The sequence below is a fragment of the Molothrus ater genome, chromosome 6, assembly GCF_012460135.2.
Source record: "Molothrus ater isolate BHLD 08-10-18 breed brown headed cowbird chromosome 6, BPBGC_Mater_1.1, whole genome shotgun sequence".
Lineage (NCBI taxonomy): Eukaryota > Metazoa > Chordata > Aves > Passeriformes > Icteridae > Molothrus > Molothrus ater.
The window spans coordinates 51,297,992-51,318,681 of NC_050483.2; the positions used below are offsets into that span (position 1 = coordinate 51,297,992).

General features: G+C 45.2%; 2 protein-coding genes across 3 annotated transcripts; both read left to right on the forward strand.

The window, feature by feature from the left end:
- The first annotated feature begins 3,703 nt into the window (after nucleotides 1-3,703).
- Nucleotides 3,704-12,269, forward strand: LOC118687084 (uncharacterized). Of its 2 annotated transcripts, none has more exons than XM_036383789.2 (2): nucleotides 3,704-4,591; nucleotides 10,410-12,269. In XM_036383789.2, the coding sequence occupies exon 2, from the start codon at nucleotides 10,426-10,428 to the stop codon at nucleotides 11,764-11,766; it is 1,341 nt and encodes a 446-aa protein (XP_036239682.1). In that variant the 5' UTR covers nucleotides 3,704-4,591; nucleotides 10,410-10,425; the 3' UTR covers nucleotides 11,767-12,269. The 2 variants fall into 2 exon arrangements, with proteins under 2 accessions (XP_036239682.1, XP_036239681.1); XM_036383788.2 differs by lacking the exon at nucleotides 3,704-4,591 and adding an exon at nucleotides 6,069-7,029.
- LOC118687083 (uncharacterized) lies at nucleotides 4,583-7,043 on the forward strand. The gene is made up of 2 exons (XM_036383787.2): nucleotides 4,583-6,060; nucleotides 6,956-7,043. Exons 1-2 carry the CDS (start codon nucleotides 4,780-4,782, stop codon nucleotides 7,031-7,033), a joined length of 1,359 nt encoding a protein of 452 aa, XP_036239680.1. The 5' UTR covers nucleotides 4,583-4,779; the 3' UTR covers nucleotides 7,034-7,043.
- Nucleotides 12,270-20,690: the final 8,421 nt, after the last annotated feature.

The window sequence follows — 20,690 nt, forward strand, 5'->3', positions numbered from 1 at the left end:
GAGCACCCAGGGGCTGCACACCAGCTCAGCTGTAGGAGGAAGTAGGTTCTGGACTGCAGACTCTTGATTCAATTACAAAATCGGTGTGGGAGGGGGAAGTAGTAATCGTAACAGCAATTTTTGTTTTTCAGGAAGACTGAACACAGACAATGAATAAAATAAGGGCTGGCAGCAATTTATGCAAGCTGGGATGTCCCTATTCTTGTAGACAAGATCTGCAGATAAAGAAAAATTTTTAATAAATGGCAATATAAAACTTCCTCCTACTCAGTTTGTTACAGTCTTAGGAAAACAACAGCTCAGTCAGGTAGAACTCCTCTTGTCTTAGTGCAGAAGGATGATCCAGGACAAGATTTATTCCATTTCCATTTTCCACGGTAATAATTTAGAAGAGTTACACAAGATCTTAAAAGTTTGCTCATGAAACCTAAGTGTTTCTGTAGAATGTGATAAATTTCATAATAATTTGAGACACAAGAGGAAACAGCAGCTCTGTGTGGTAGAAGGAAGGCTCACTGAATGTTGTTCATTTGCAAATGTCCTAGAGGGAATGTTATTATGGTATTAATAAGGAGAGAATTCAAAGGATGATTGTTGGCAGAGGAGAATTTAACCTGGCCCAAAACTTTGAAATTACCAAAAGTAATAGGAGCAGTACTGAAAAATTGCAAGATATGTGAGTATAACTCAGAGACAATCAAACTGCTTTAGTAAACAAAATATGAAGCCAGTTGGAAGGAACTTGTTCTCCTGAGAGTTGTTTCCATTTGGAGGAGCTCATTTTACATCAGGTTGTCAGCATAAAATGGCCCAATGTTGTAAGTGCCACGCAGACCAGAAAATGCAATGGTGACTGTCAAGCAGCATTTCAAACTCAGGGTACAAACCCCACCAAAGGATGAGGGGTAAGACGAGCAGGGGGGAAAGGTTCAGTGCTGATGGGAAGGTGGACATTCCATCTCCTAGGAGGAGGACTCTCTGCTTCCTCTGTGATTACATAAGTTTTGGTAGTCTGAGGTCCAAGGCAAAGTCTGTTAGGCAGTGAGCACTCCGAAGAGCTAAAAGATAATCTCTCTCATTTTATGAGCACAAAGCCATGTTTCTTCAGATGCAGAACTGATCCAGCTACATGTAGGTTAACAGTGGAAAACAGGTCTCTGTAAAAGGTCTGTGCTGAGGCAGCAACAGATCATTATGTATTGGGGATGGCCCTGTGCTCCTGCTGGAAGAGACTGTAATAGGCTACCTCAGCTAGATTCAAGAGCAAGCCTTCTATGCAGGGAAGCAAACTGAATGGGGTGGGAAACAAACTGAATGATGTAGGAAAAGGAGCTTAAGAGAAAACACACATTTAGATCAAAAACTAAAGAAAAAAAGCAAAGAACAAGTCAAAATCGAGAGGTTAAATGAACAAGAGGGTAAATGAAGGATCATTTTTATTCAAGAAATGAAATCTCTCTTTTTGGCAAAACGTGGTTGAAGACAAGTAGAAAGGAAGGGGCAAAAGACAGGAAAGCCATCAGTGTCTAATTCACCATCCAACATTCCAAGCTTGGCAACATCCACAAAAATTCTGCTCAGACACCAAAATTATTACTGATGTGTGTATTGAACAACAAATATACAAGAGAACATAAGTGTTGATCACTAAATGTTCTGCTGTTGTTAAGGATAAAGAAATGGACAATTTGGTAAGAAACATAAAATGTGGTTTTAGAGACTGTTTCAGCTATTAACATACTCTGGTTTTTGTATTTCCCCTGCTATACTTCCCTGCTTCTTTAAGTTCATAGGCTTCCTGAACTGATGTTTAATTTGTGGAGATTCTACCCTGTGAATCTGTTTACTTCTTGGCCAATTTTGCTTGCTTGTTTTTAAACTTACATGGAATTGTTGTCTCCTCAGTATGATCTACCAATGAATTCAGTAATGTAAATATTTAAATTTGGGAAAGGTACTTTTAAAACTATTTCTTTTTTATTGCTTTGAAACTTCCATGTCTCCACACTTGTATATAGAGACAGAGGCTCAACAGTTTTCCTTTTTATTTCTTCATTGTTCATACTTTTATAGATCTTTCCTTTCCAAGTTGAAAAGTCCTTTGTTGTTGCTTTACATGGAACAATTGTTTCAAATTTCTGGTTGTCCTTGTTCTTCTCTGTACCTTTCCTAGATCTACTTTACCTCCTTTAGTTCCAGTTCTACTGTATAGAAAGACCAGATCTAGACACTGTTCAAAATATGTATCATTCAAAGCAGCATGTTGATGTCTTGTCTGCTCTCATCAATTATCCAAAACTTCCTCTATCATGGAAAATAATGCCAAGATTTCAGATTACTTTCCTTCAAGCTGCTTAAATATTCCTTAAGAATTCCTGTTGCATCTTGATAATTTGTGAACAAAATAAATTCTCTGACAGTTGCCTCTTCACAGCTTCCAAAAATTCTACAATTTTTTCCATCTTTAGTATTCTCTGCTCTTCCTTTGGTAGCTTTTATGCCCTTTTCTCTTTTCCCCAACTATATAGGACTTCCATCTATTTGGGAAGATGTATTTTTAAGAGCTACTTTTGTCCCTAATTTGACTGTTTCATGAAGCTGAATCCTTTTCATTTTGTGGTTGGATTTTCATTGAATGGTTCTGTTTTCATTGAATGGTTCTGTTTAATTAGCACTGTTCATTAGCTGCAATCCTCAGATGTGGTGGTTTTAAACTTTCTCCATGTGAGCTATAAAAATTTGTCTTCTAGTTGCTCTTTTTTAACTTCCTGTTAACTAGTTTTCTCATGATAATATGTAGCTCCATTCAAAAAAGAAATGCTATTGTACTTCATCTGCCTTTCCTTCAATTCAGTTCAACATACTTATATGAAACTCAATCACAGTCAAATTGCAGTGTTCCTTACATAAAATGTATTTGGTGGGGGATTATGTTTGTTTGTGGGTTTTGTTAGGTTTGGGTTGTGTTTTTTTAAATGTAGATAAAAATCAGTTTGCTATAAAAAGAAAAATTTCAAGACCTATTTAGAAGCAAAATCCTTTCTGGATAAAGACAAGGCCTGCCTTTTTATAGAGAAGATGTAGATTTTTCTCCATAGTAAAGATTTAGTTGCTTCTCTGTGCTCTCATTATTTACATTGGGTTGACCTTAAAGGACAAGGTCTACAGATGCCTTTAAAAAGTATAAAGATGTAGAAAAGGTTGAAAGGCAGATGGTGGTTGCAGAGAATCACTGCTGCCCCTAGGCAGTAGCCAGTGAGCAGAAAAAGGCATGGTACACCAGTGACTCTGACTGTTAGTCAGGAACCCTGGTGGAATGACCAATGTAAACTATCTTAGTCAAATGTAACACTTTTGAATTGGAATAGAGGAGTTAGCTATGTTTACAGAAAAGAAGAAAAAAAAAAAGAATCCCAATTATTTACTATGTGATTGCTATAAAGGGGAAAAAACTGGCTCACACCCTTGCAATCTTTTCTGGATTTTCTGAATCTTTTAGTCTTCCACCATTACCTTTAAATTGCATTTAATTGGTACTAAAGTAAAATTATGTGGCACACTCCCTGTCCTGGTTTGAGATTTGTCACATAATATTATGCACTTAAATTTTGCTGAAGTGTCCCTGTTTTAGAGCCCAAAATAAACCCTCAGGCTGCTCTGAGTACATACTGTCCCTCACTCATATTTTCTTCTTTGTTGTGGTTTGTGTTTGGTTTGTTCCGTTCCCCCCTCTCCTAGCTTGGCAAGTTGGTCTGGCTCAAACCCCCAGTTATGTCAATCACGGTTTTCCCCTCCTCATTTTCCCTCATTATCCCTTATTTGTCCTTGTATCCCCTCCCCAGGCCTTCTGCCAATCACTGGCACCCCGCCCCAAGTTCCAGAATCTTCCAGCTAGGGTGTCGAGTGACTGGCTGGTTGGCCTGGGCTCCTCCCCTGACCTATCCCCATTGATCCACACCACCCATCAGTCTTCAATGTATGCAAATTTTCGTTCTGTGATTGGTTTCTTGTGTACCCACCCCTTCCCTGTAAAACCTGGTCCCCGGAGGGGCCCGGGGCTCCTCCTCCGCTCGCCACCTTTGGGTGGCCACCCTGCACTTCCCCTACCCTGGATTAAACCAAGTTAATTCACCCAGCAGAGGAGGGCCGTCTCTTTTCTTCACTCCTGCGGCGTGGTTGCTTCAATATCGGTGACTGTTTCCTCTCACCCCACCCACGGTCGGCACATGCTTCTGGCTTCGTGCCAGGGGAGTGCCGGTGTAGCTGAAGGTGGCTGGATTCTCTAAATCCCTTCAGCCGGGCCCCCCTTAAAAACAGCCACAGCTTCAGTTGCTGGCGCCCACGCGGGGCCCCTCTGCATCGATTGCCTGCTCCTGGTCGGCCGGATTCGGGACCAGTAGAGCCTGGACTTACAATCTTCGCAAGGACCCTACGGATTTTGGACTCCGTCCTTTGGACGCAGCAGCACCCCGAGGTGAGCAGGCCCTCTGAGGCAGCGCTCCCCGGGGACCGGACGGGACCTCGAGCACCCCGAGCCGTCCGGCCGCAGGACCCGCTTCGCCGCGCTTTCCTTTGATAGCCCACCGGACACGTGAGTGTTTCGCCGCTCTCCCTGTCGTCCTCCCCAGTCCCCAGGGTGTTCTGCCGCCCTCCCTTGATTTTACAGGCAGGGGCCGGTGGGTGGTCACCTTTTAGTTTTCGTTTTCCCTTTTGCGTGGCAGATTGGGCTCGAAGTTCTTAGTAGTGGACATTTGACTTCGTGGGAAGTCTCTACTAGCTATGGGTGCTAAGCTGTCCACTGCCCAAAAGAGACTTATTATCCAAGTTGAGGGAATCCTTGTTGGGGGGGGAATTGTTTATGAAAAACCTGTTGTTGGAAAATTAATAAAATGGGTCTCTTCTGAGTTCCCGGAGGTTTCGCCTGACCTGATCAAAAATCCGGCCTTTTGGCGGAGGGTTAAAACTCGACTCTCGGAGTTGTTCAGGCCAGGCGACGCTTCCCTCATACAATTGGCCAGGCTTGTTGCCCAAATTAGAAAAATATTAAAAGAAGAAGGGAGCTCAGAACAGGCCACAGTTCGAGTAAAACGTTGCCCCAGTTCGGTTTCCTCACCCTCTGTCCCGAATACCCCTTCCCGTACGCCCAAACTTAAAACCGGGATTCTGAAGGGGGCACCCCCCCAGACCAGCCAGGCGCAGGGAGTTCCATCATCCCCTGGCCCTCTCCAGAATACCCGGTCCCCCCGCCCCGAGAGTTCTGGCCAAACTCTCGGGGGCTCCTCGACTTGTCCTGCCTCCCCTGCTCCTGTCCCCAAACCCCAGAGTTATGTACCCCAGTTCGTTGAATCCCCAGTTTGCCCCGGGTCGCCTCTGGTTTCACAAGATGGCCGCGGCGTGGCCCAAAATGGAGGCGACCGCATGGTCGAGATGGCGGGAAAACCCCCATCCTCATCCCAGAATCCTTTTCTTCCAAGTTCCAACCCCTTCCTGCCTCTCGGCCACTCCCCTTTCCCCGCCCCTTCCCTCCCGACCTCCCCCCAGCTCCACCCTCTATCTGACCCCTCCCATCTCGTTTCCCCGCCTCCCTTTCCCATGATAGCTCCTCCCATCGTTCCTCCCACAATCCCGCCCCTTTCCCCGCCCACCGCTTGCCACTGTGCCCCGCCTCCTGCTCCCGCCTCCGGGGACGGCCCCTCGTCATCGGGCCGCCCAGTCTCCCGCCACGCCCCCTCCTCCCCTTCTTCCGGTTCCCACGCCCCTCCCTCCGGTTCCCACGGTTCGGGGCCCGGGGGGGGGGGGGCCAAAGGCCGGGAACCGGAGCCGGCCATGGTACCATCGGCGGCTCCGGTTGTTTACCAGCCAGAAGCGGGTGGGGGAGTGCGTCGCCAATGGGTCCCATTAAGTCATTCACAAATTAAGGAGCTGGTCAAAGCCCAAAAGGAGTACGGCCGGGAGAGTGAATACTTCCGGGGAGTTTTGGAAGCAACACTCTCCGAAGCAGAGATCACCCCCTTCGATGTCCGGCGGCTTTTCACTTGCCTGCTGAATCCATCCGAGCGGGTAATGTGGGAAGCCGCCTGGAGGAGGGGGGTGACTGAAGCCCTCCCAAGCCTGTGGAGTCAACCCCAATCGGGAGTTGATTTCACAGGTCGCCCTTTGGCCATCGACCAGCTCCTGGGGACCGGGGACTGGGAAGATGGGTACTCCCAGGCGAGTACCCTTCCCCGGGAGGCTCTTAAAGCGTCGGCAGCTGCCGCAGAAAAAGCCTTTTTGTTGCTGCCGGGGGGCGCGCCCCCAACTGCCTTTTCTAGAATCTTTCAGGGTCCAGACGAGGCCTTCCTTGACTTCGTGGAGAAGTTGAGGAAGGCCATTGAACATCAGGTGTCGGACGAAGGAGCTAGAAGCACCATCTTGCGGGAGGTGGCGTCCTCAAATGCCAACCAGGCATGCAGGGATGCCATCCTCAGCCTGCCCCTCCACCCGGCACCGCAGATGGCTGATATGTTGGAAGTGTGCGCGCGTAAGGTCCCGCTACTGACCACCAGGGACAGCGAAAAGAGGAGGATTCAACCTCCCCGGGTCGCCGCGGCAGAAGAGCCCTCCACCGAGCAGGGTGTTGCAGCAGCTGTTTCGTCGAAGTCCTCCGCACCCTGCCATTTGTGTGGGAGGACTGGACATTGGATGCCGGACTGCCCCCTACGGGCAGAATTTTACAAATTTAAAAGGGAGCAGGGACAGTTGGGGGCCAACCCCCCAAAAAACTAAAATCGGAGCGCAGTGCCCCCCTGCGCGCTGACAAAAATCAGGCGGGCCATTTATCATCATCGCGTAGGGGGAAGGGAGATCAGGGACCGCCGCCAACTAAATGTGACCAATACTTACCGGACTTGACTTCTGTTTTACCAATTCAAACAAGACCTGTGCTAACGGCCGCTTCTGCTTTTGCACCCTATAGGTTGCGGCTCTCGGAGGCTCTCCACCTAAGGACCTCCGACTTTCAACTCGTTGCTGTCGACCCGGAGTGCCCAGGTAACTGGGGACGGATTCGCTGCAAGTATGTTGTGGTCGGTGATACTAAGCACACACCACCGACGGTGAACATTATCCCGGGCCTCTTACCATCGGACCCGGGGGTGTTCGCCGTCGGCCTGCACTGTGTCCAGCCCCCCATCTTTTTGCCTAAAGGGCAGATTGTAGCTCAGGCAATCCCAGTGCCTGAAATAACCTGGGATTTATATCAAACATCAGAAAACACCACGCCGACCATCGCATGGGCCCAGGTTTTGGGGCACGAAAGACCTTGCCTCAATTGTTATATTACAAAAGGGGGGGAAGGCAAACAGCTAAAAGGCCTTTTGGACACTGGGGCGGATGTCACGGTCATTCCTTCTCGGGAGTGGCCGTCGCATTGGGAGTTGCAAACCGCGCCTGGACACGTCCGTGGTGTTGGGGGTTTACAATTGGCCAGACAATCTAAGAGCATCGTGCAAATTACGGGGCCTGATGGGCAATTGGCTTCTATACGCCCATTCGTTTTAGATTATACGGAGCCCCTGTGGGGGAGAGACCTCCTAGCCCAGTGGGGAGCCCGAATTGACCTTCCAGCGGCTCCCCAGGTTTTTCGGGCGGCGGTCACTGATGAGCGCCCTACCTGGAAGCTCAATTGGAAATCAGATAAGCCAGTCCAGGTAGTGCAGTGGCCGCTTAATAAACAGAAATTGGCGGCGCTCAAGGAGCTCGTTGAGGAGCAACTACTTAAGGGCAATATCGTGGAGACCACGTCACCGTGGAATTCTCCCGTGTTTGTCATCAAAAAGCCCAATAAGGACAAGTGGCGGCTTCTCCACGACCTCCGCCAAATCAACAACATTATAGAAGATATGGGGCCTCTCCAACCAGGGATGCCCTCCCCAACGATGCTCCCACAAAATTGGGAATTGGCTGTGATTGATATAAAGGATTGCTTTTTTCAAATTCCCCTCCACCCGGACGATGCCCCGCGTTTTGCGTTCACGGTTCCTTCCATCAACCGTGAGTCCCCAAGCAAGCGCTACCATTGGCGGGTCCTTCCACAAGGCCTAAAGTGCAGCCCAGTGATCTGCCAATGGTACGTCGCTTCCTTGCTGTCCCCAATACGTGCAGTGGTAAATGATGCCATCATTTACCATTACATGGATGACATCCTGGTGTGTGCCCCGACCGCTGACATACTTGGCCACGCCCTTGACCTGACAGTCGATGCGCTGGTTGCTGCAGGGTTCGAGCTCCAACAGGAAAAAATTCAAAGGGTGCCGCCTTGGAAGTATCTGGGCCTGGAAATTACTAAGAGGACCATTGTTCCTCAGAAATTGGCTATTGTAACAACTATCAAAACCTTGGCGGATGTTCACCAGCTGTGTGGATCTTTGAATTGGGTAAGACCTTGGCTGGGCATACCAACAGAAGACCTGGCCCCCCTTTTCAATTTATTGAGAGGGGGAGAGGAGCTAAGTTCTCCCAGGACCCTTACCCCAGAGGCGAGGATTGCACTAGAGAAAATCCAGAGACTCATTTCGGCTAGGCAGGCCCACCGCTGTCATCCGGGCCTGCCATTTAAATTCATTATTTGCGGCAAACTGCCACACCTCCACGGGGTGATTTTTCAGTGGGACAACGCCACCAAAGGCAGGGACCGGGGCTCGAGTGACCCCCTCTTAATCATTGAGTGGGTGTTCCTCAGCCACCATCGGTCCAAGAGAATGACACAGCCTGCTGAACTGGTGGCAGAGTTGATCCGGAAAGCTAGGCTGAGGATCAGAGAGCTGGCAGGCGTTGATCTTGCGTGCATATACATTCCTCTTAAATTAAATTCGGGCCACCTAAAACAAAAGGTAATTGACAGCCTCCTGCAAACGAATGCAGCTTTGCAGTTCGCTCTAGATAGCTACTCCGGCCAAATTAGTGTTGATCGGCCGGCCCATAAATTATTCAATCAGGAGTTCGTATTATCTATAAAATCGATCCAGAGCAGAACTCCTCTAAAGGCAATGACCATTTTTACTGACGCGTCTGGAAGATCCCATAAGTCAGTCATGACTTGGAGGAATCCCCAAACTCGGGAGTGGGAGTCCGATGTCACCGAGGTTGAAGGTTCACCTCAAATTGCCGAGTTGGACGCAGTCGTCAGAGCCTTTGAGAGGTTCCCTGGACCTTTCAATTTAGTTACGGATTCAGCCTATGTAGCGGGTGTAGTGTCCAGAGCTGAAAATGCTGTGCTGCAGGAGGTGTCAAACCCAAAATTGTACGACTTGCTCTCCAAATTGGTTCAATTGGTCTCCCACCGAGAGCAACCCTTTTATGTCATGCACGTGAGATCACACACCGATTTGCCGGGGTTCATAGCGGAGGGCAACCGGCGAGCCGATGCCCTTGCCGCCCCTGTTCAAGTGGCCCCGCTCCCTGATCTCTTCAGTCAAGCCAAGATCAGCCACCAGTTGTTCCATCAGAATGCGCCTGGCCTGGTTCGGCAGTTCCATCTGACGCGCGAACAGGCCAAGGCCATTGTGGCTACATGTCCTCACTGCCAGTCCCACCAGCTCCCTTCTGTCCCTCTCGGAGCTAACCCCCGTGGTTTGTCCAGCTGCGAGGTGTGGCAGATGGACGTAACCCATTATCCATCATTCGGCCGCTTTAAGTTTGTACATGTCTCTGTGGACACTTTCTCTAGTGCTGTCTTTGCCTCTGCCCACACAGGTGAGAGGGCTGCAGATTGCAGGAAGCATATGCTTCAGGCATTCGCGGTCCTGGGCATCCCTAAGGTAATCAAAACAGATAACGGCCCAGCTTACAAATCCAAGGAACTGCGGAGCTTCCTACAGCAATGGGGAATAGAACACAAGACCGGCATCCCCTATTCCCCGACAGGCCAAGCCGTGGTGGAGAGGACCCACCAGAGCCTTAAAAGGGTTTTGGAGCAACAGCATTCGGCAGTGAAGGTGGAGTCCCCTCACATCCGTCTCGCACGGGCGTTGTATACTATCAACTTTCTAAATTGCTCCTTTGAAAATCTCAACCCGCCCATAGTGCGACACTTCGGGAAGCACGAGGAGCTGCGACCTAGGGCCAGGCCCCCGGTCCTCATTAAGGATCCGGAGACCTGGAAAACGGAAGGGCCATTTGATCTCGTGACCTGGGGTAGGGGTTACGCTTGCGTGTCCACTCCCTCAGGTCCGAGATGGATTCCATCAAAGTGGGTCAAGCCCTACCGCCCTAAGCGGGGTGCAAAACCGGAACCGGTCCCACAGGTAGCAGAGGCGTGCTGGCGGCGGAAACGGCGGAACTGGTGGGCGAGCCACCATTGACCACGGTCCTGACCCCCCCCCCCCCCCTCAAGCCAGACCTTCTTAATTTATATTTCTGTTTCTTTTTAGTTGATCTCCCGCCTGCATGGACCCGATGACCATCATTACCCTCCTGACAGTCCTCCTTATCGAGACTCTACCACCACCTGCGAACCCCTGGATAGTTCCCCAGCCAAAGGCGAACGTGTGGAGGACCCTCGCTCAAGCCATGGGGCAGGAGCACATCTGCCTGGACCTTGGCTCTGCTGAAGACCCGATGTCGTCCTGCCTAGTGGGGATCCCTCTCCCTCCTTTTGAGTTTCCTTACCCCTTTAATGTTACTTACAATCCGCCCCTCATGGTAGACGCCCAGAACGCCTGGAGGGACGGGCTCAGGAAATTGACCCCCCTGCAGTCCGACCCCCCAGAGCTCCATCTAGTCGGCTCCGCTAGAGCATCGGCTTGTATCTGGTTTCAGTATTCCCCCCTTTTCGGTTCCTCGAGGTACTCCTTCATCGGGCCGCCTAGCCCGGAGTACCAAGCAGCGCAATGGTGCAATTTCACCATCCGGTTGCCCTTTGCATCTACCTCAGACACCAAACCGCTGGCGCTGCCCCGAGGAACATTTTTCATTTGCGGAGACCGGGCATGGGCTGGCATCCCCCCTCGTCTGGCCGGAGGCGTCTGTACGTTTGGCAAGCTGACGCTGCTTAACCCCAACGTCACTCAAATTAGGGATTGGAAATATAAGAGATCGCAGTCTAAATTGGCAATATCCAAAAGAGATCTTCGTGATTTCGACCCAGACTGCGACTCCAAAATTGAACATTGGGCCAAACCAAAATCGGTCGCGCTCACTCTCTTTTTGCCGTGGGTGTCGATCGCGAAGTCTCTGGGTGAATTGGGCCGCCTGGAGTGTTGGGTGGCAAAGCAAGCAAATTTTACCTCGGCTGCCTTGACTGACCTCCTCGCAGACGAGGAAACAACTAGGAAGGCGACCTTGCAAAATCGGGCGGCCATCGACTTCCTCCTGCTACTCCACCACCACAGCTGTGAGGAATTCGAGGGCCTGTGCTGTTTAAATCTGTCATCCAAGGCAGAAGATGCGAGGGTCTCCATACGCAAGATGAAAGAGCTCGTCCACGAGGTTAAGAGTGAGACATCGGACTGGCTGGGGAACCTGTTCAAGGGCTGGGGACTGTCAGGATGGGCCGGGTCCATAGTTCGGTCTGTCTTATATTTTGTTTTAGTTATATTCGCAATTGTCATCGCCTGCTCCCTAATGTGGGGATTGGTTAAGAGACTTCTGCTGAATGCCTCAGCGGCCAACATAAACCATCTGGAGCTTTCAGATGTCGAGGAGGACCCTGCCTCGACTTCAGACTCTGAAAGCGTGAGCGGTGGAAGCCTGGACTTTAAAACAGCACAAGAGACAACTGCCGCCTGATTATAAGGGACTGTTTGTTTTCTCCCTTCCTTTTCTTTTTAAAACAAAAAAGGGGGAGATGTTGTGGTTTGTGTTTGGTTTGTTCCGTTCCCCCCTCTCCTAGCTTGGCAAGTTGGTCTGGCTCAAACCCCCAGTTATGTCAATCACGGTTTTCCCCTCCTCATTTTCCCTCATTATCCCTTATTTGTCCTTGTATCCCCTCCCCAGGCCTTCTGCCAATCACTGGCACCCCGCCCCAAGTTCCAGAATCTTCCAGCTAGGGTGTCGAGTGACTGGCTGGTTGGCCTGGGCTCCTCCCCTGACCTATCCCCATTGATCCACACCACCCATCAGTCTTCAATGTATGCAAATTTTCGTTCTGTGATTGGTTTCTTGTGTACCCACCCCTTCCCTGTAAAACCTGGTCCCCGGAGGGGCCCGGGGCTCCTCCTCCGCTCGCCACCTTTGGGTGGCCACCCTGCACTTCCCCTACCCTGGATTAAACCAAGTTAATTCACCCAGCAGAGGAGGGCCGTCTCTTTTCTTCACTCCTGCGGCGTGGTTGCTTCAATATCGGTGACTGTTTCCTCTCACCCCACCCACGGTCGGCACATGCTTCTGGCTTCGTGCCAGGGGAGTGCCGGTGTAGCTGAAGGTGGCTGGATTCTCTAAATCCCTTCAGCCGGGCCCCCCTTAAAAACAGCCACAGCTTCACTTCTTGAGTTCTGATGTTGCCATTTTGGAAAACACTGGCAGCAAAGACCATAATAAGTGGAAATAATGTCTGAGTCAAAACTGCAGGAGTACAACTTTTCCACAAGTTATATCATATATTCATTGTTCATTGTTTCTCCATATAAAATGTTTCCTGACAACCTATAACATCAGGGCCAAAACTAACTTATTTTATGGCAGCAACTGATGCATATAATTTAAATTAAAATCAGAACACTTGCAGGGATTGTCTGTTTGGAAGGAGAAATAGACCAGGAGGTATTTGAAGATCTCTTCAAAATCCTACAATGCACATCTGTGATGAAGTAAACACAGCAAGGAGCTTTTGCTAGTGACATAAATAGGATCAGATACGAAAGCTCTGGATTGTAATGTTCTTGGTACTTGAAAACATAAGCCAAGGAAAGACTTACACCATAGCTTGTAATATTTGAATTTAAAACATAGAATTGAAGTAAATTAAAGAATGCACAATTTAAAAAAAAAAATCCCACATATACTTTATTTAATAATTACACTGAAAATTTGGTTTATCTATAATCATATAACAAATTTTTAGCATAAATGTCAGGTATTCATTTCATAAAGTCAACACATGATACATACATTAAAATGAGTTAAGATATGTATTCTAGGTAAGTGGGATGAAAATAACTTAAAGGTGATATCTCTCAGAGCTTGTACTTCTTAGAGCAGAATCAGCAAAACTTGCAAGATTACCAGGGTAAACATTATGATCAGTGTGAACAGCATGCACACTTCTTGACATATTTTGATTTTTTTCACTTGTTCTCTTGTGCACCTGTTATGATAGAGAGTCAAAGATAATCACTCTTTGCTCTGTGCCACAGAATGATTTGCATGGTCTCATTACCTCATCTTCTCTCCAGGCTCCTCACCTGTGTATAAGAAAAACAAGATATCAGCAGGGATTGAAGTTAACTTAGATGCCCAAGTGCAAACCAAAATCCTTCTTTGCTACTAAAAGACCTGATATTTGCCTAAGCTTTGCAGTTCACCCAGCATATAGGACTGTATCTGCAATCATGGTGAATAACTTTTGCACTGTACTTGAGAATTCTAGATCTCAGTCAGGTATTGGTAGAAAAAACAGAAAAAAAATCCTCCTAAAGTTTCAGTCCAAGTGGTAAAATCAAAGTATACCTAATATGCTGACTAGCTCCTATTCTTCAGAAAATGTAGTTTGGCCTGCTACTTTTTTGTAAGGATAAGAGAAACATCCTTAAATATTGCTCTTCAGAATATTTATTCAGGAGATGGGAAATCTAGGAGGAAGAGGGAATAGAAAAGAATATGAAGAACGATCAAATGCAAAAATACAAGATGGGTTAATGAGGACCCATGCAGAAATCCTCTAGAATAAGAACTAAGTCTCTAAGGCTGTTTTTTAATAACATCTGGCAAAGAGAAGAGTGAATGTGATCAAAGTGATTTGTTGTTGCATGTACTTCCTGGATTCTCACAAAATCACTCTGCTTGGATAGCAGCTGGTGGAATGGGACCTGAAATCCTACCTCTGAGAACAATTCAATGGGCAGTTTTCACAATAAGAAATATGTAGTTCACAAGACTAACCAGCAGAGAGCAACACTATTTAAATTTGAACTGAGTCTGATATCTTGACAACCTAATTATTACATTACTGTGCATAAAACTGTATAATGCAGCACGTTAAATGTAATGCTCTGTTACATTAGTCACAGCCACTCACTGCCAATGCATTCCAATGGAATGTCTAACCCAGAAAAACATGTATGCAAATCATCTGCATACTTGCTTTTAATTTGCATGATCTTGAGGGGTTCCTCTGAGGTTATGATGTATGGCAAACTTGCAAAATTAAACACAGATGTACTTTTATTTCACACACAAAATTTAACTGCAAAGCTTTAACAAGGAATTTGCACAATGAAGTTATTCCCTCTAGCCACCAAAAGGGGTCAGATGGTCCAGAATGAACTCAGTTTGTGCAGGGTGTATTGGCCAAATAAAAACCTTCTGGTTTATCTGCAAGTTTTTCTGTACATGTTGGTGGAAAAAGTTTACCATCTGCTTTACATGGCAGTCCTTGAAAATTCCTAGTCTGGATATACTCCAATCACTCACTTGTTGCAGCCACTGGACAACAGCAATAAAACTGTCTGCATAGTTCAGATTGGGGCATTGGTGAGGTGATCTGCTGAGCTCAGTCACCCTGAGAGATGCCCTTCAGTCTAGGCAATGATTTTTTTTTTTTTGCCCTTGTTTCTGTTTCTTTCAACTTCCTAAAGCTGTAGGGACCGGCTTAAAATCCAGCTGTCAAGAATGGCAGAGTAACAGGCTTTCCCAGATGGTGGGAAAGCCTCATGTCTATCCCAGTCCACAGATTTATACTGGAAGATGATGTGTCTGCCAAAAAACATAGTTCCTTGATGCTGCCAGTGAGCAGAGCATCTCCACTGTTCTCAGCCTGGGAGATGTCTTGGAACAGTTCTCCAGTTGATAGTAAGAGAAACTGTAAGATGGCAATGGATTCCTTGGCAAATGTGAAATAGGTTCTGAAGGGAGAAATCCTAAACTGTCTCAGCCATATAGTATCTTTAATGTTCTTTTCCCACCTGCATAATTCTCCACTGAGGCTGAACCAAAAGGTTATCAAAAGTCACAGAATATTTCTTTCAATTATTTTAAGAAGAAATTAAATCTTTTGTCCTTAAACACATACCTAAAAAGAACAAAAACTAGGGGGAAAGTGTTTAACTGACAGTGTAACATTAAACTTGTAAAGTTAAGTTGCTTACTGAGCATCTTACAGCAACATAGTACATACAGTATATTGAAGCAGAGGCAGGCAACCAACTTTCTATGAAAATCTTTCTGTTTTGCCAAATTAAATGATTCGGTCTGTTTTCAGGCAGGTTCACCCACAAAGCATTCTTGTAGACTGTCTTGCAAAAAGGGATATTCAGAGTAAATTTTAATTAAATATTGCTAAATATTTCCAGAAGGTGAATGCAAAATTAACATAGAGATTTCACAGCAGCAGTCTGATCCAAGAAATTGTATCAGCTAGTTAGGAAAAAGGAATTGTACCACATGTCAAGGCAAAATACTGGACATGTTACAAATTATGATATTTCAAAACAAATAGAGGACAGAAGATGTAGAGGTCAATCAGAGAGGTCATTTTGATTTCTAAGTAGGATTTACTTCCTAAAGTTTCTGGAAAAGTATGGAGATCTTTACAACACACAACCATGGAAATATCACTGGGTAAAAAACCTGCTTCAAAAGATCCTCCAAGCTTGCCTGTACTGCTGAAATCACAGTGGAGATGATGTAACATACAGATTTAAAACAAGAATATGGGACTTTCAATATCAAGAAGTGTAACAGCACTGAGAGGAGGTAAAGAGGTATTTTTTCATTAGTTGGTTCTGTTCCTTTTTGGTTGTTTCCTAGTCTGCTTGTCCTGGCATGGTTGAACAGCGGGAGCCAACTGATTTCGGTTTCCACTCTGATCTAAAGTGTAGCAGACAATGCTTTCAGTACAAAGGGTGAGCGATGTCTCACACATTTGCATTTATCAAATTTTTTCAAATGTAGCAATTAATTGAAGTTTCATATAATGCCTGGAACCATCCTACCTTGTGTGAGCAAGGTATAGAAGACTATAAAAGCAGCTTTCTCTTAGAGCATTTAATGTGACATATCTTAAGTCATTCACTTCACTTGGACAGTAGTCAGTATATTGTCAGTATTCTTCCCCTATTACTACATACCACAGGAATTTATGTCACTGATGTCTATGGGGCTGGATACTTATGGGAAAGATGACAAAGCTCCAACTGGAAACTCAAGTCAAAAGGAATACTCCTCCGGGAGAACAGATGCAAGGGGACCCTCAGAAAGGATGGTCTTCTTGCAAGAGAAATTATGAATCCCATCTGAATTGGAAGGATTAGGGCAAAGAGCTAAAAGAATATGAGTTCATGAATAGAGGGACTGCATAAGAGGCAAAATACCCCTTTGTCTTCTGGAAAGGTTGCTCAATTCCATCATAAACTTTCTGGCACTATGACCAGCTAGAGGAAAATGCAAACTGAAGAGCATCTTTGCCATCTCTTGTAATATCTCCTCTTATGTTTTATCTTCTAATTTTTCTCAAGAGCATTATTTAAAGTAAAGAAGCAGAGACAAGGCAGGCCAGAAATTCATTTTTTGCCACATGGTGTGGTGTACTTAGCACTCCCTCCTACTTGTGCCTGAGTACAGCCCTGTCCTGCTTGATAGCTGTGATGTGTTGGCTTAGAAGGTACAAATTGCTACAAGATCCAGTGGACCCAGTCTAGAGTGTATTTATTCCAACACCTTTGGGGCTGTCAAACATTAGGCTTGCATAACCACAAACAGGACAAAGGCATAGCCTCTCCAGCAGCCTACCTGTCTGTGCAGAAACAGCCAGCAAGATACAGGAATTGTGAGTTCTATTCCTCACATATTAACCTGATACTGATACTGATTGGTGCTTTTCATGGTTTTTAACACAATCAAGATCTCCAGAACCATTCTGGGGGAAGATATTCTGGTCCCAACAGAGACATATAAGGAAATAATAGATCATGTCTCCCTAGACAATTTGGAAAAACCTCCACTGCATCTGTCATTGTCTTCTTGCAGCCAAGGTTAGCTGTGTCTGGAGTGCTGGCCTGGTGGCTGAGGGTGACAGTGTCTCATGGTATCCTTTTTGCATGCTTTACAATTCAGCCTGCTGTATTTTCTATGTAATTATCTTTTTTGCCACTGATGCCTCTCTCAGTTGCTAGCTGGGATGAACTGGGGGTCAACTGAGATAAACAAGGATATCCAGATGCAGAGGGAAGGACTGCTGTAGTACTTTTCTTTCCAGGGGAAGGCATGAACATATCTTCAGTGAAGACCTCACTACCTGTCAATCCTGACCAGTCTACAGAAGTTCTGGGTTTTTCTTTCACTAGCTATTTCTAGGATCTTGCTCCTCCCTTTCAAAGACACCCACACATTAAACAGAAGGGCCATGACATAAAAATTAGATATGTAAAGAAGACTACAATAGTAAGACAAGCATACAGCAACACTTCCCAGCTTCTAGAAAGCCAGAACCCAAAGGTTTCCTGATCCTGATGCAGTATTGTTGTGTAGCAATAAATGAATTATTCTTCCATGAACCTGTCTGGAAAGATTGCAAATGGATTTTCATGACTTGGAGGAGGCTCAGCTGTGTTTTGTTTTAGCACCACTGCTGAGCATGAGAATAAGATATTCTGTAGTCTAATCTTATCTTCCTTATCATAACGTTTCAAATTTCTGAGTTATAGATGAGTAAATTCTTTGGGAAAATATTCCCAGTTGCACATTAAAGACAATTCTTTAGCTGTGAGCTTTGGTTTAGGAAAATCAATATCTAAGCGTCCATCATATGAACACATGCCTAGCAAGTTGCATGCAGAAGAGATAGTAGGCACCACATGAATCCGTAGAAGGGTTAGAGGGCTAGTCTTCTGGAATTATGACTTTCAAGTTAAAAAACAAAGGCATCAATTTAAAAAGTGTACTTTTAACTAACTCTTTCAGAGATTGGCTTTAGAAAATATGGGAGTTCTGAAAGCTTTCCTTGGAAGATGGCATAATCTTCAGAATCATCCCAGTGAGCACATTGCCAACAAGTTATTTCAACACAGCTGCTAATCCATCATGTGTATTTTATGGGAAGAGTTTCCTCATATATCAGATCTGTTGGGCTGCAAGCTAGTTATAGTATGTTGTGTCTTCACCTGAATTTTTTGACTAGAATAAAGGATAAAAGCTATCAACCCTGTGTGTGCCAGGTTCTTGAATGACAGAGATAAAAATACAGTTTGGAAGCTGTTTATTGCTACATTATGCAGTCACTTTTGAAATAGTTAAAACTCCAAAACCCCAAATAAATGAGTTGGAATATCATTTGCTGAATAAAAGTTTCTAGATGTCTGCCCACAAGGGCAAGAGAAGCCACTTTTTGTATTTGTTAAACAGAAAATGCAAAGTCTATGAATTACATAGTGTTCCCCCTGAAAAATAGAATTGCATAATATGTTGTTTTACTACTGCACGTAGTAAAAAATCATTCTTAGGTCCCAAAGCCAGAAAAAACAACACATGAAAGGACAAACTGACTACAAGTTCACTGCTTTGGATATAAAAAGGTATCTGGCATGATGAAGTCTTTTTTAGTCCATGTGGTTTTCATTTGAATTGGTTCATGTAAGGTTCTTTCAAGAGGAGGAAAAAAATGCGATAAATCTCCTAAGGAATAGAGCCGTGCAAGCTTGGGAAACTCGCTGGGCAAGGCAGCTTCTTTTGTTCGCCAAATTCTAGGGGCACAAGAGCCTAATGAGAGCTTAATTAAAATTGATGTGAAAAAATTAAACACTTTAAAGTATTGTTTGGGGGCTTGCAGAACTCATGCCAGTGAAAGTTGATAATTTTGTGGGTTTGGAATTTAATTAAATTTTTTTTTTCCATCTACAGAGCTCTGTTGCTATCTCTTTCCTTTCCACCTAAGAAACAAACCAGAAAAACATTGGTAGGAAAGATCCCATTTTTCTCTTTTCCTCAGTTTCCCTGGGTCCAGGAGAGTGAGTATTTTAGTCTTCATGTCAGAGTTGAGACCTTCTTCTCCTTTCAAGACATTTTTCTACGTGGTCTTTTGCAGGCAAGAATGAAATCATTCTGTTTGAGCTCTGAGCATATGTGCATTCATGCTACGCATCCTTGGACAGAGCACTCTGCTGAGCACAAATTGCTATTTTCTGTCTTTCAGCAGGGGCTTTAGCTTGGGCTCGGCACTGTAAATGCAGTAACATGGCTTCCAGTTCAAGGCTGTCATACATCCAACTGGCTCAAGTCTTGGGCAGAAAAACTTGTATTCTGCCTGCAAAAGGCTATGTAGACATTCTCTGATACTCATTCACACTGAGCTTGATCTGATGCCTGCTGGAATCAGTGATAGTCTTTATACTTCAATAGGTTTTGCAATAAACTTCCTTCAATGCCTTGCAAGAAGTATTTATCACTCAGAACTTCTAGGGACTTCACTGGGCTCAGGATGCTCAATATCTAGGTGTGTTGGATTTTGCCATTTTGGTTCAGACATCCCTTTCACACAAAAATTGACACTTTTGTTCCTAGCAAATTTCCAGCTTGGTGACAGATTTAGTGAGCATGAGCAACATTCACCATTCCTTATCTCCAAGCTCTGCTTGGAGAACTTTGAACTCTGGCAAGTTCGTGGACAAGACTGGAGCTCACTTTGCTTGTAGCATTGCCTGATTAGAGCCACCAGTGCAAAAAAGGGCTGGGAATCTGTGGTGTTACATCAACCCCATGAACTTGAATAGTCAGACTTTAAAGTTAAGGTTTTAAAGGCAATATATAAGTGTATAACACTTTATAAGGTTGCTTGAAAGAGGAGTGGCATCAGAAATGAATGTATTTTTTAATGGAACAGTTTTCTCTAGGCCCTTAGAAGTGACATACTCCGTAGGTATTCTAACAAAGTTTCAATGTCAGGTAATTAATTCTCTGCTTATTTTTGCATCAAAAATATTTACTCAAACCAGAACAGAAAAGTTTAGTCTATTGGCAAATATTCTTTGGGGGTTGTTGATTTTTTTTTTTTTTATATGGCAAAAGAAGCTAAAATAAACAGGTTCTTTTGGGTTTTTTTTTTAAATGTCATCTGGTTTTGGGAGGAAAACACCCACTTCCTGAAGTGGTTAATCTTGAAAACAGAATTTTGGGACCCCTCTCTTATAACTTTGTATTACAAACCAAGTAGAAAAACAACTATCTGAGTGGTGGAGCAACATGGTCAGCTGTTTTTTTTGCTAAATTAAGCCTTTCTGTGAGCTAGGCCAGTGGATATCAGCTATCTCTGGATATGAATGCATTTGTGTCTCAAGGGAATATCATGGGTATTTTGATGAATAATCAAGCCTCTAGACAGCACAACAGAGACTATCTCTTACATATCGTTCCCAGGGAAACCAAACTGAAAGCAGAACTTTCCAAAGAGGAAGCAGCCATCACAAAACACTGACCAGCTGTAGGTGGATGTGCTCCACAGAAATACTTCTGGATTTTTATCTCCTTTTATCTATTTCTTAACAGTAAATAGATCTTTTAATGCC

Excerpts from the sequence above, each read along its gene's own strand:
- LOC118687084 (XM_036383789.2), top strand. The coding sequence starts at position 10,426 with ATGGACCCGATGACCATCATTACCCTCCTGACAGTCCTCCTTATCGAG.
- LOC118687083 (XM_036383787.2), top strand. The coding sequence starts at position 4,780 with ATGGGTGCTAAGCTGTCCACTGCCCAAAAGAGACTTATTATCCAAGTT. Across the intron at positions 6,061-6,955 it reads TGCTGAATCCATCCGAGCGG|GTTGCGGCTCTCGGAGGCTC; the intron begins GTAATGTGGGAA and ends TGCACCCTATAG.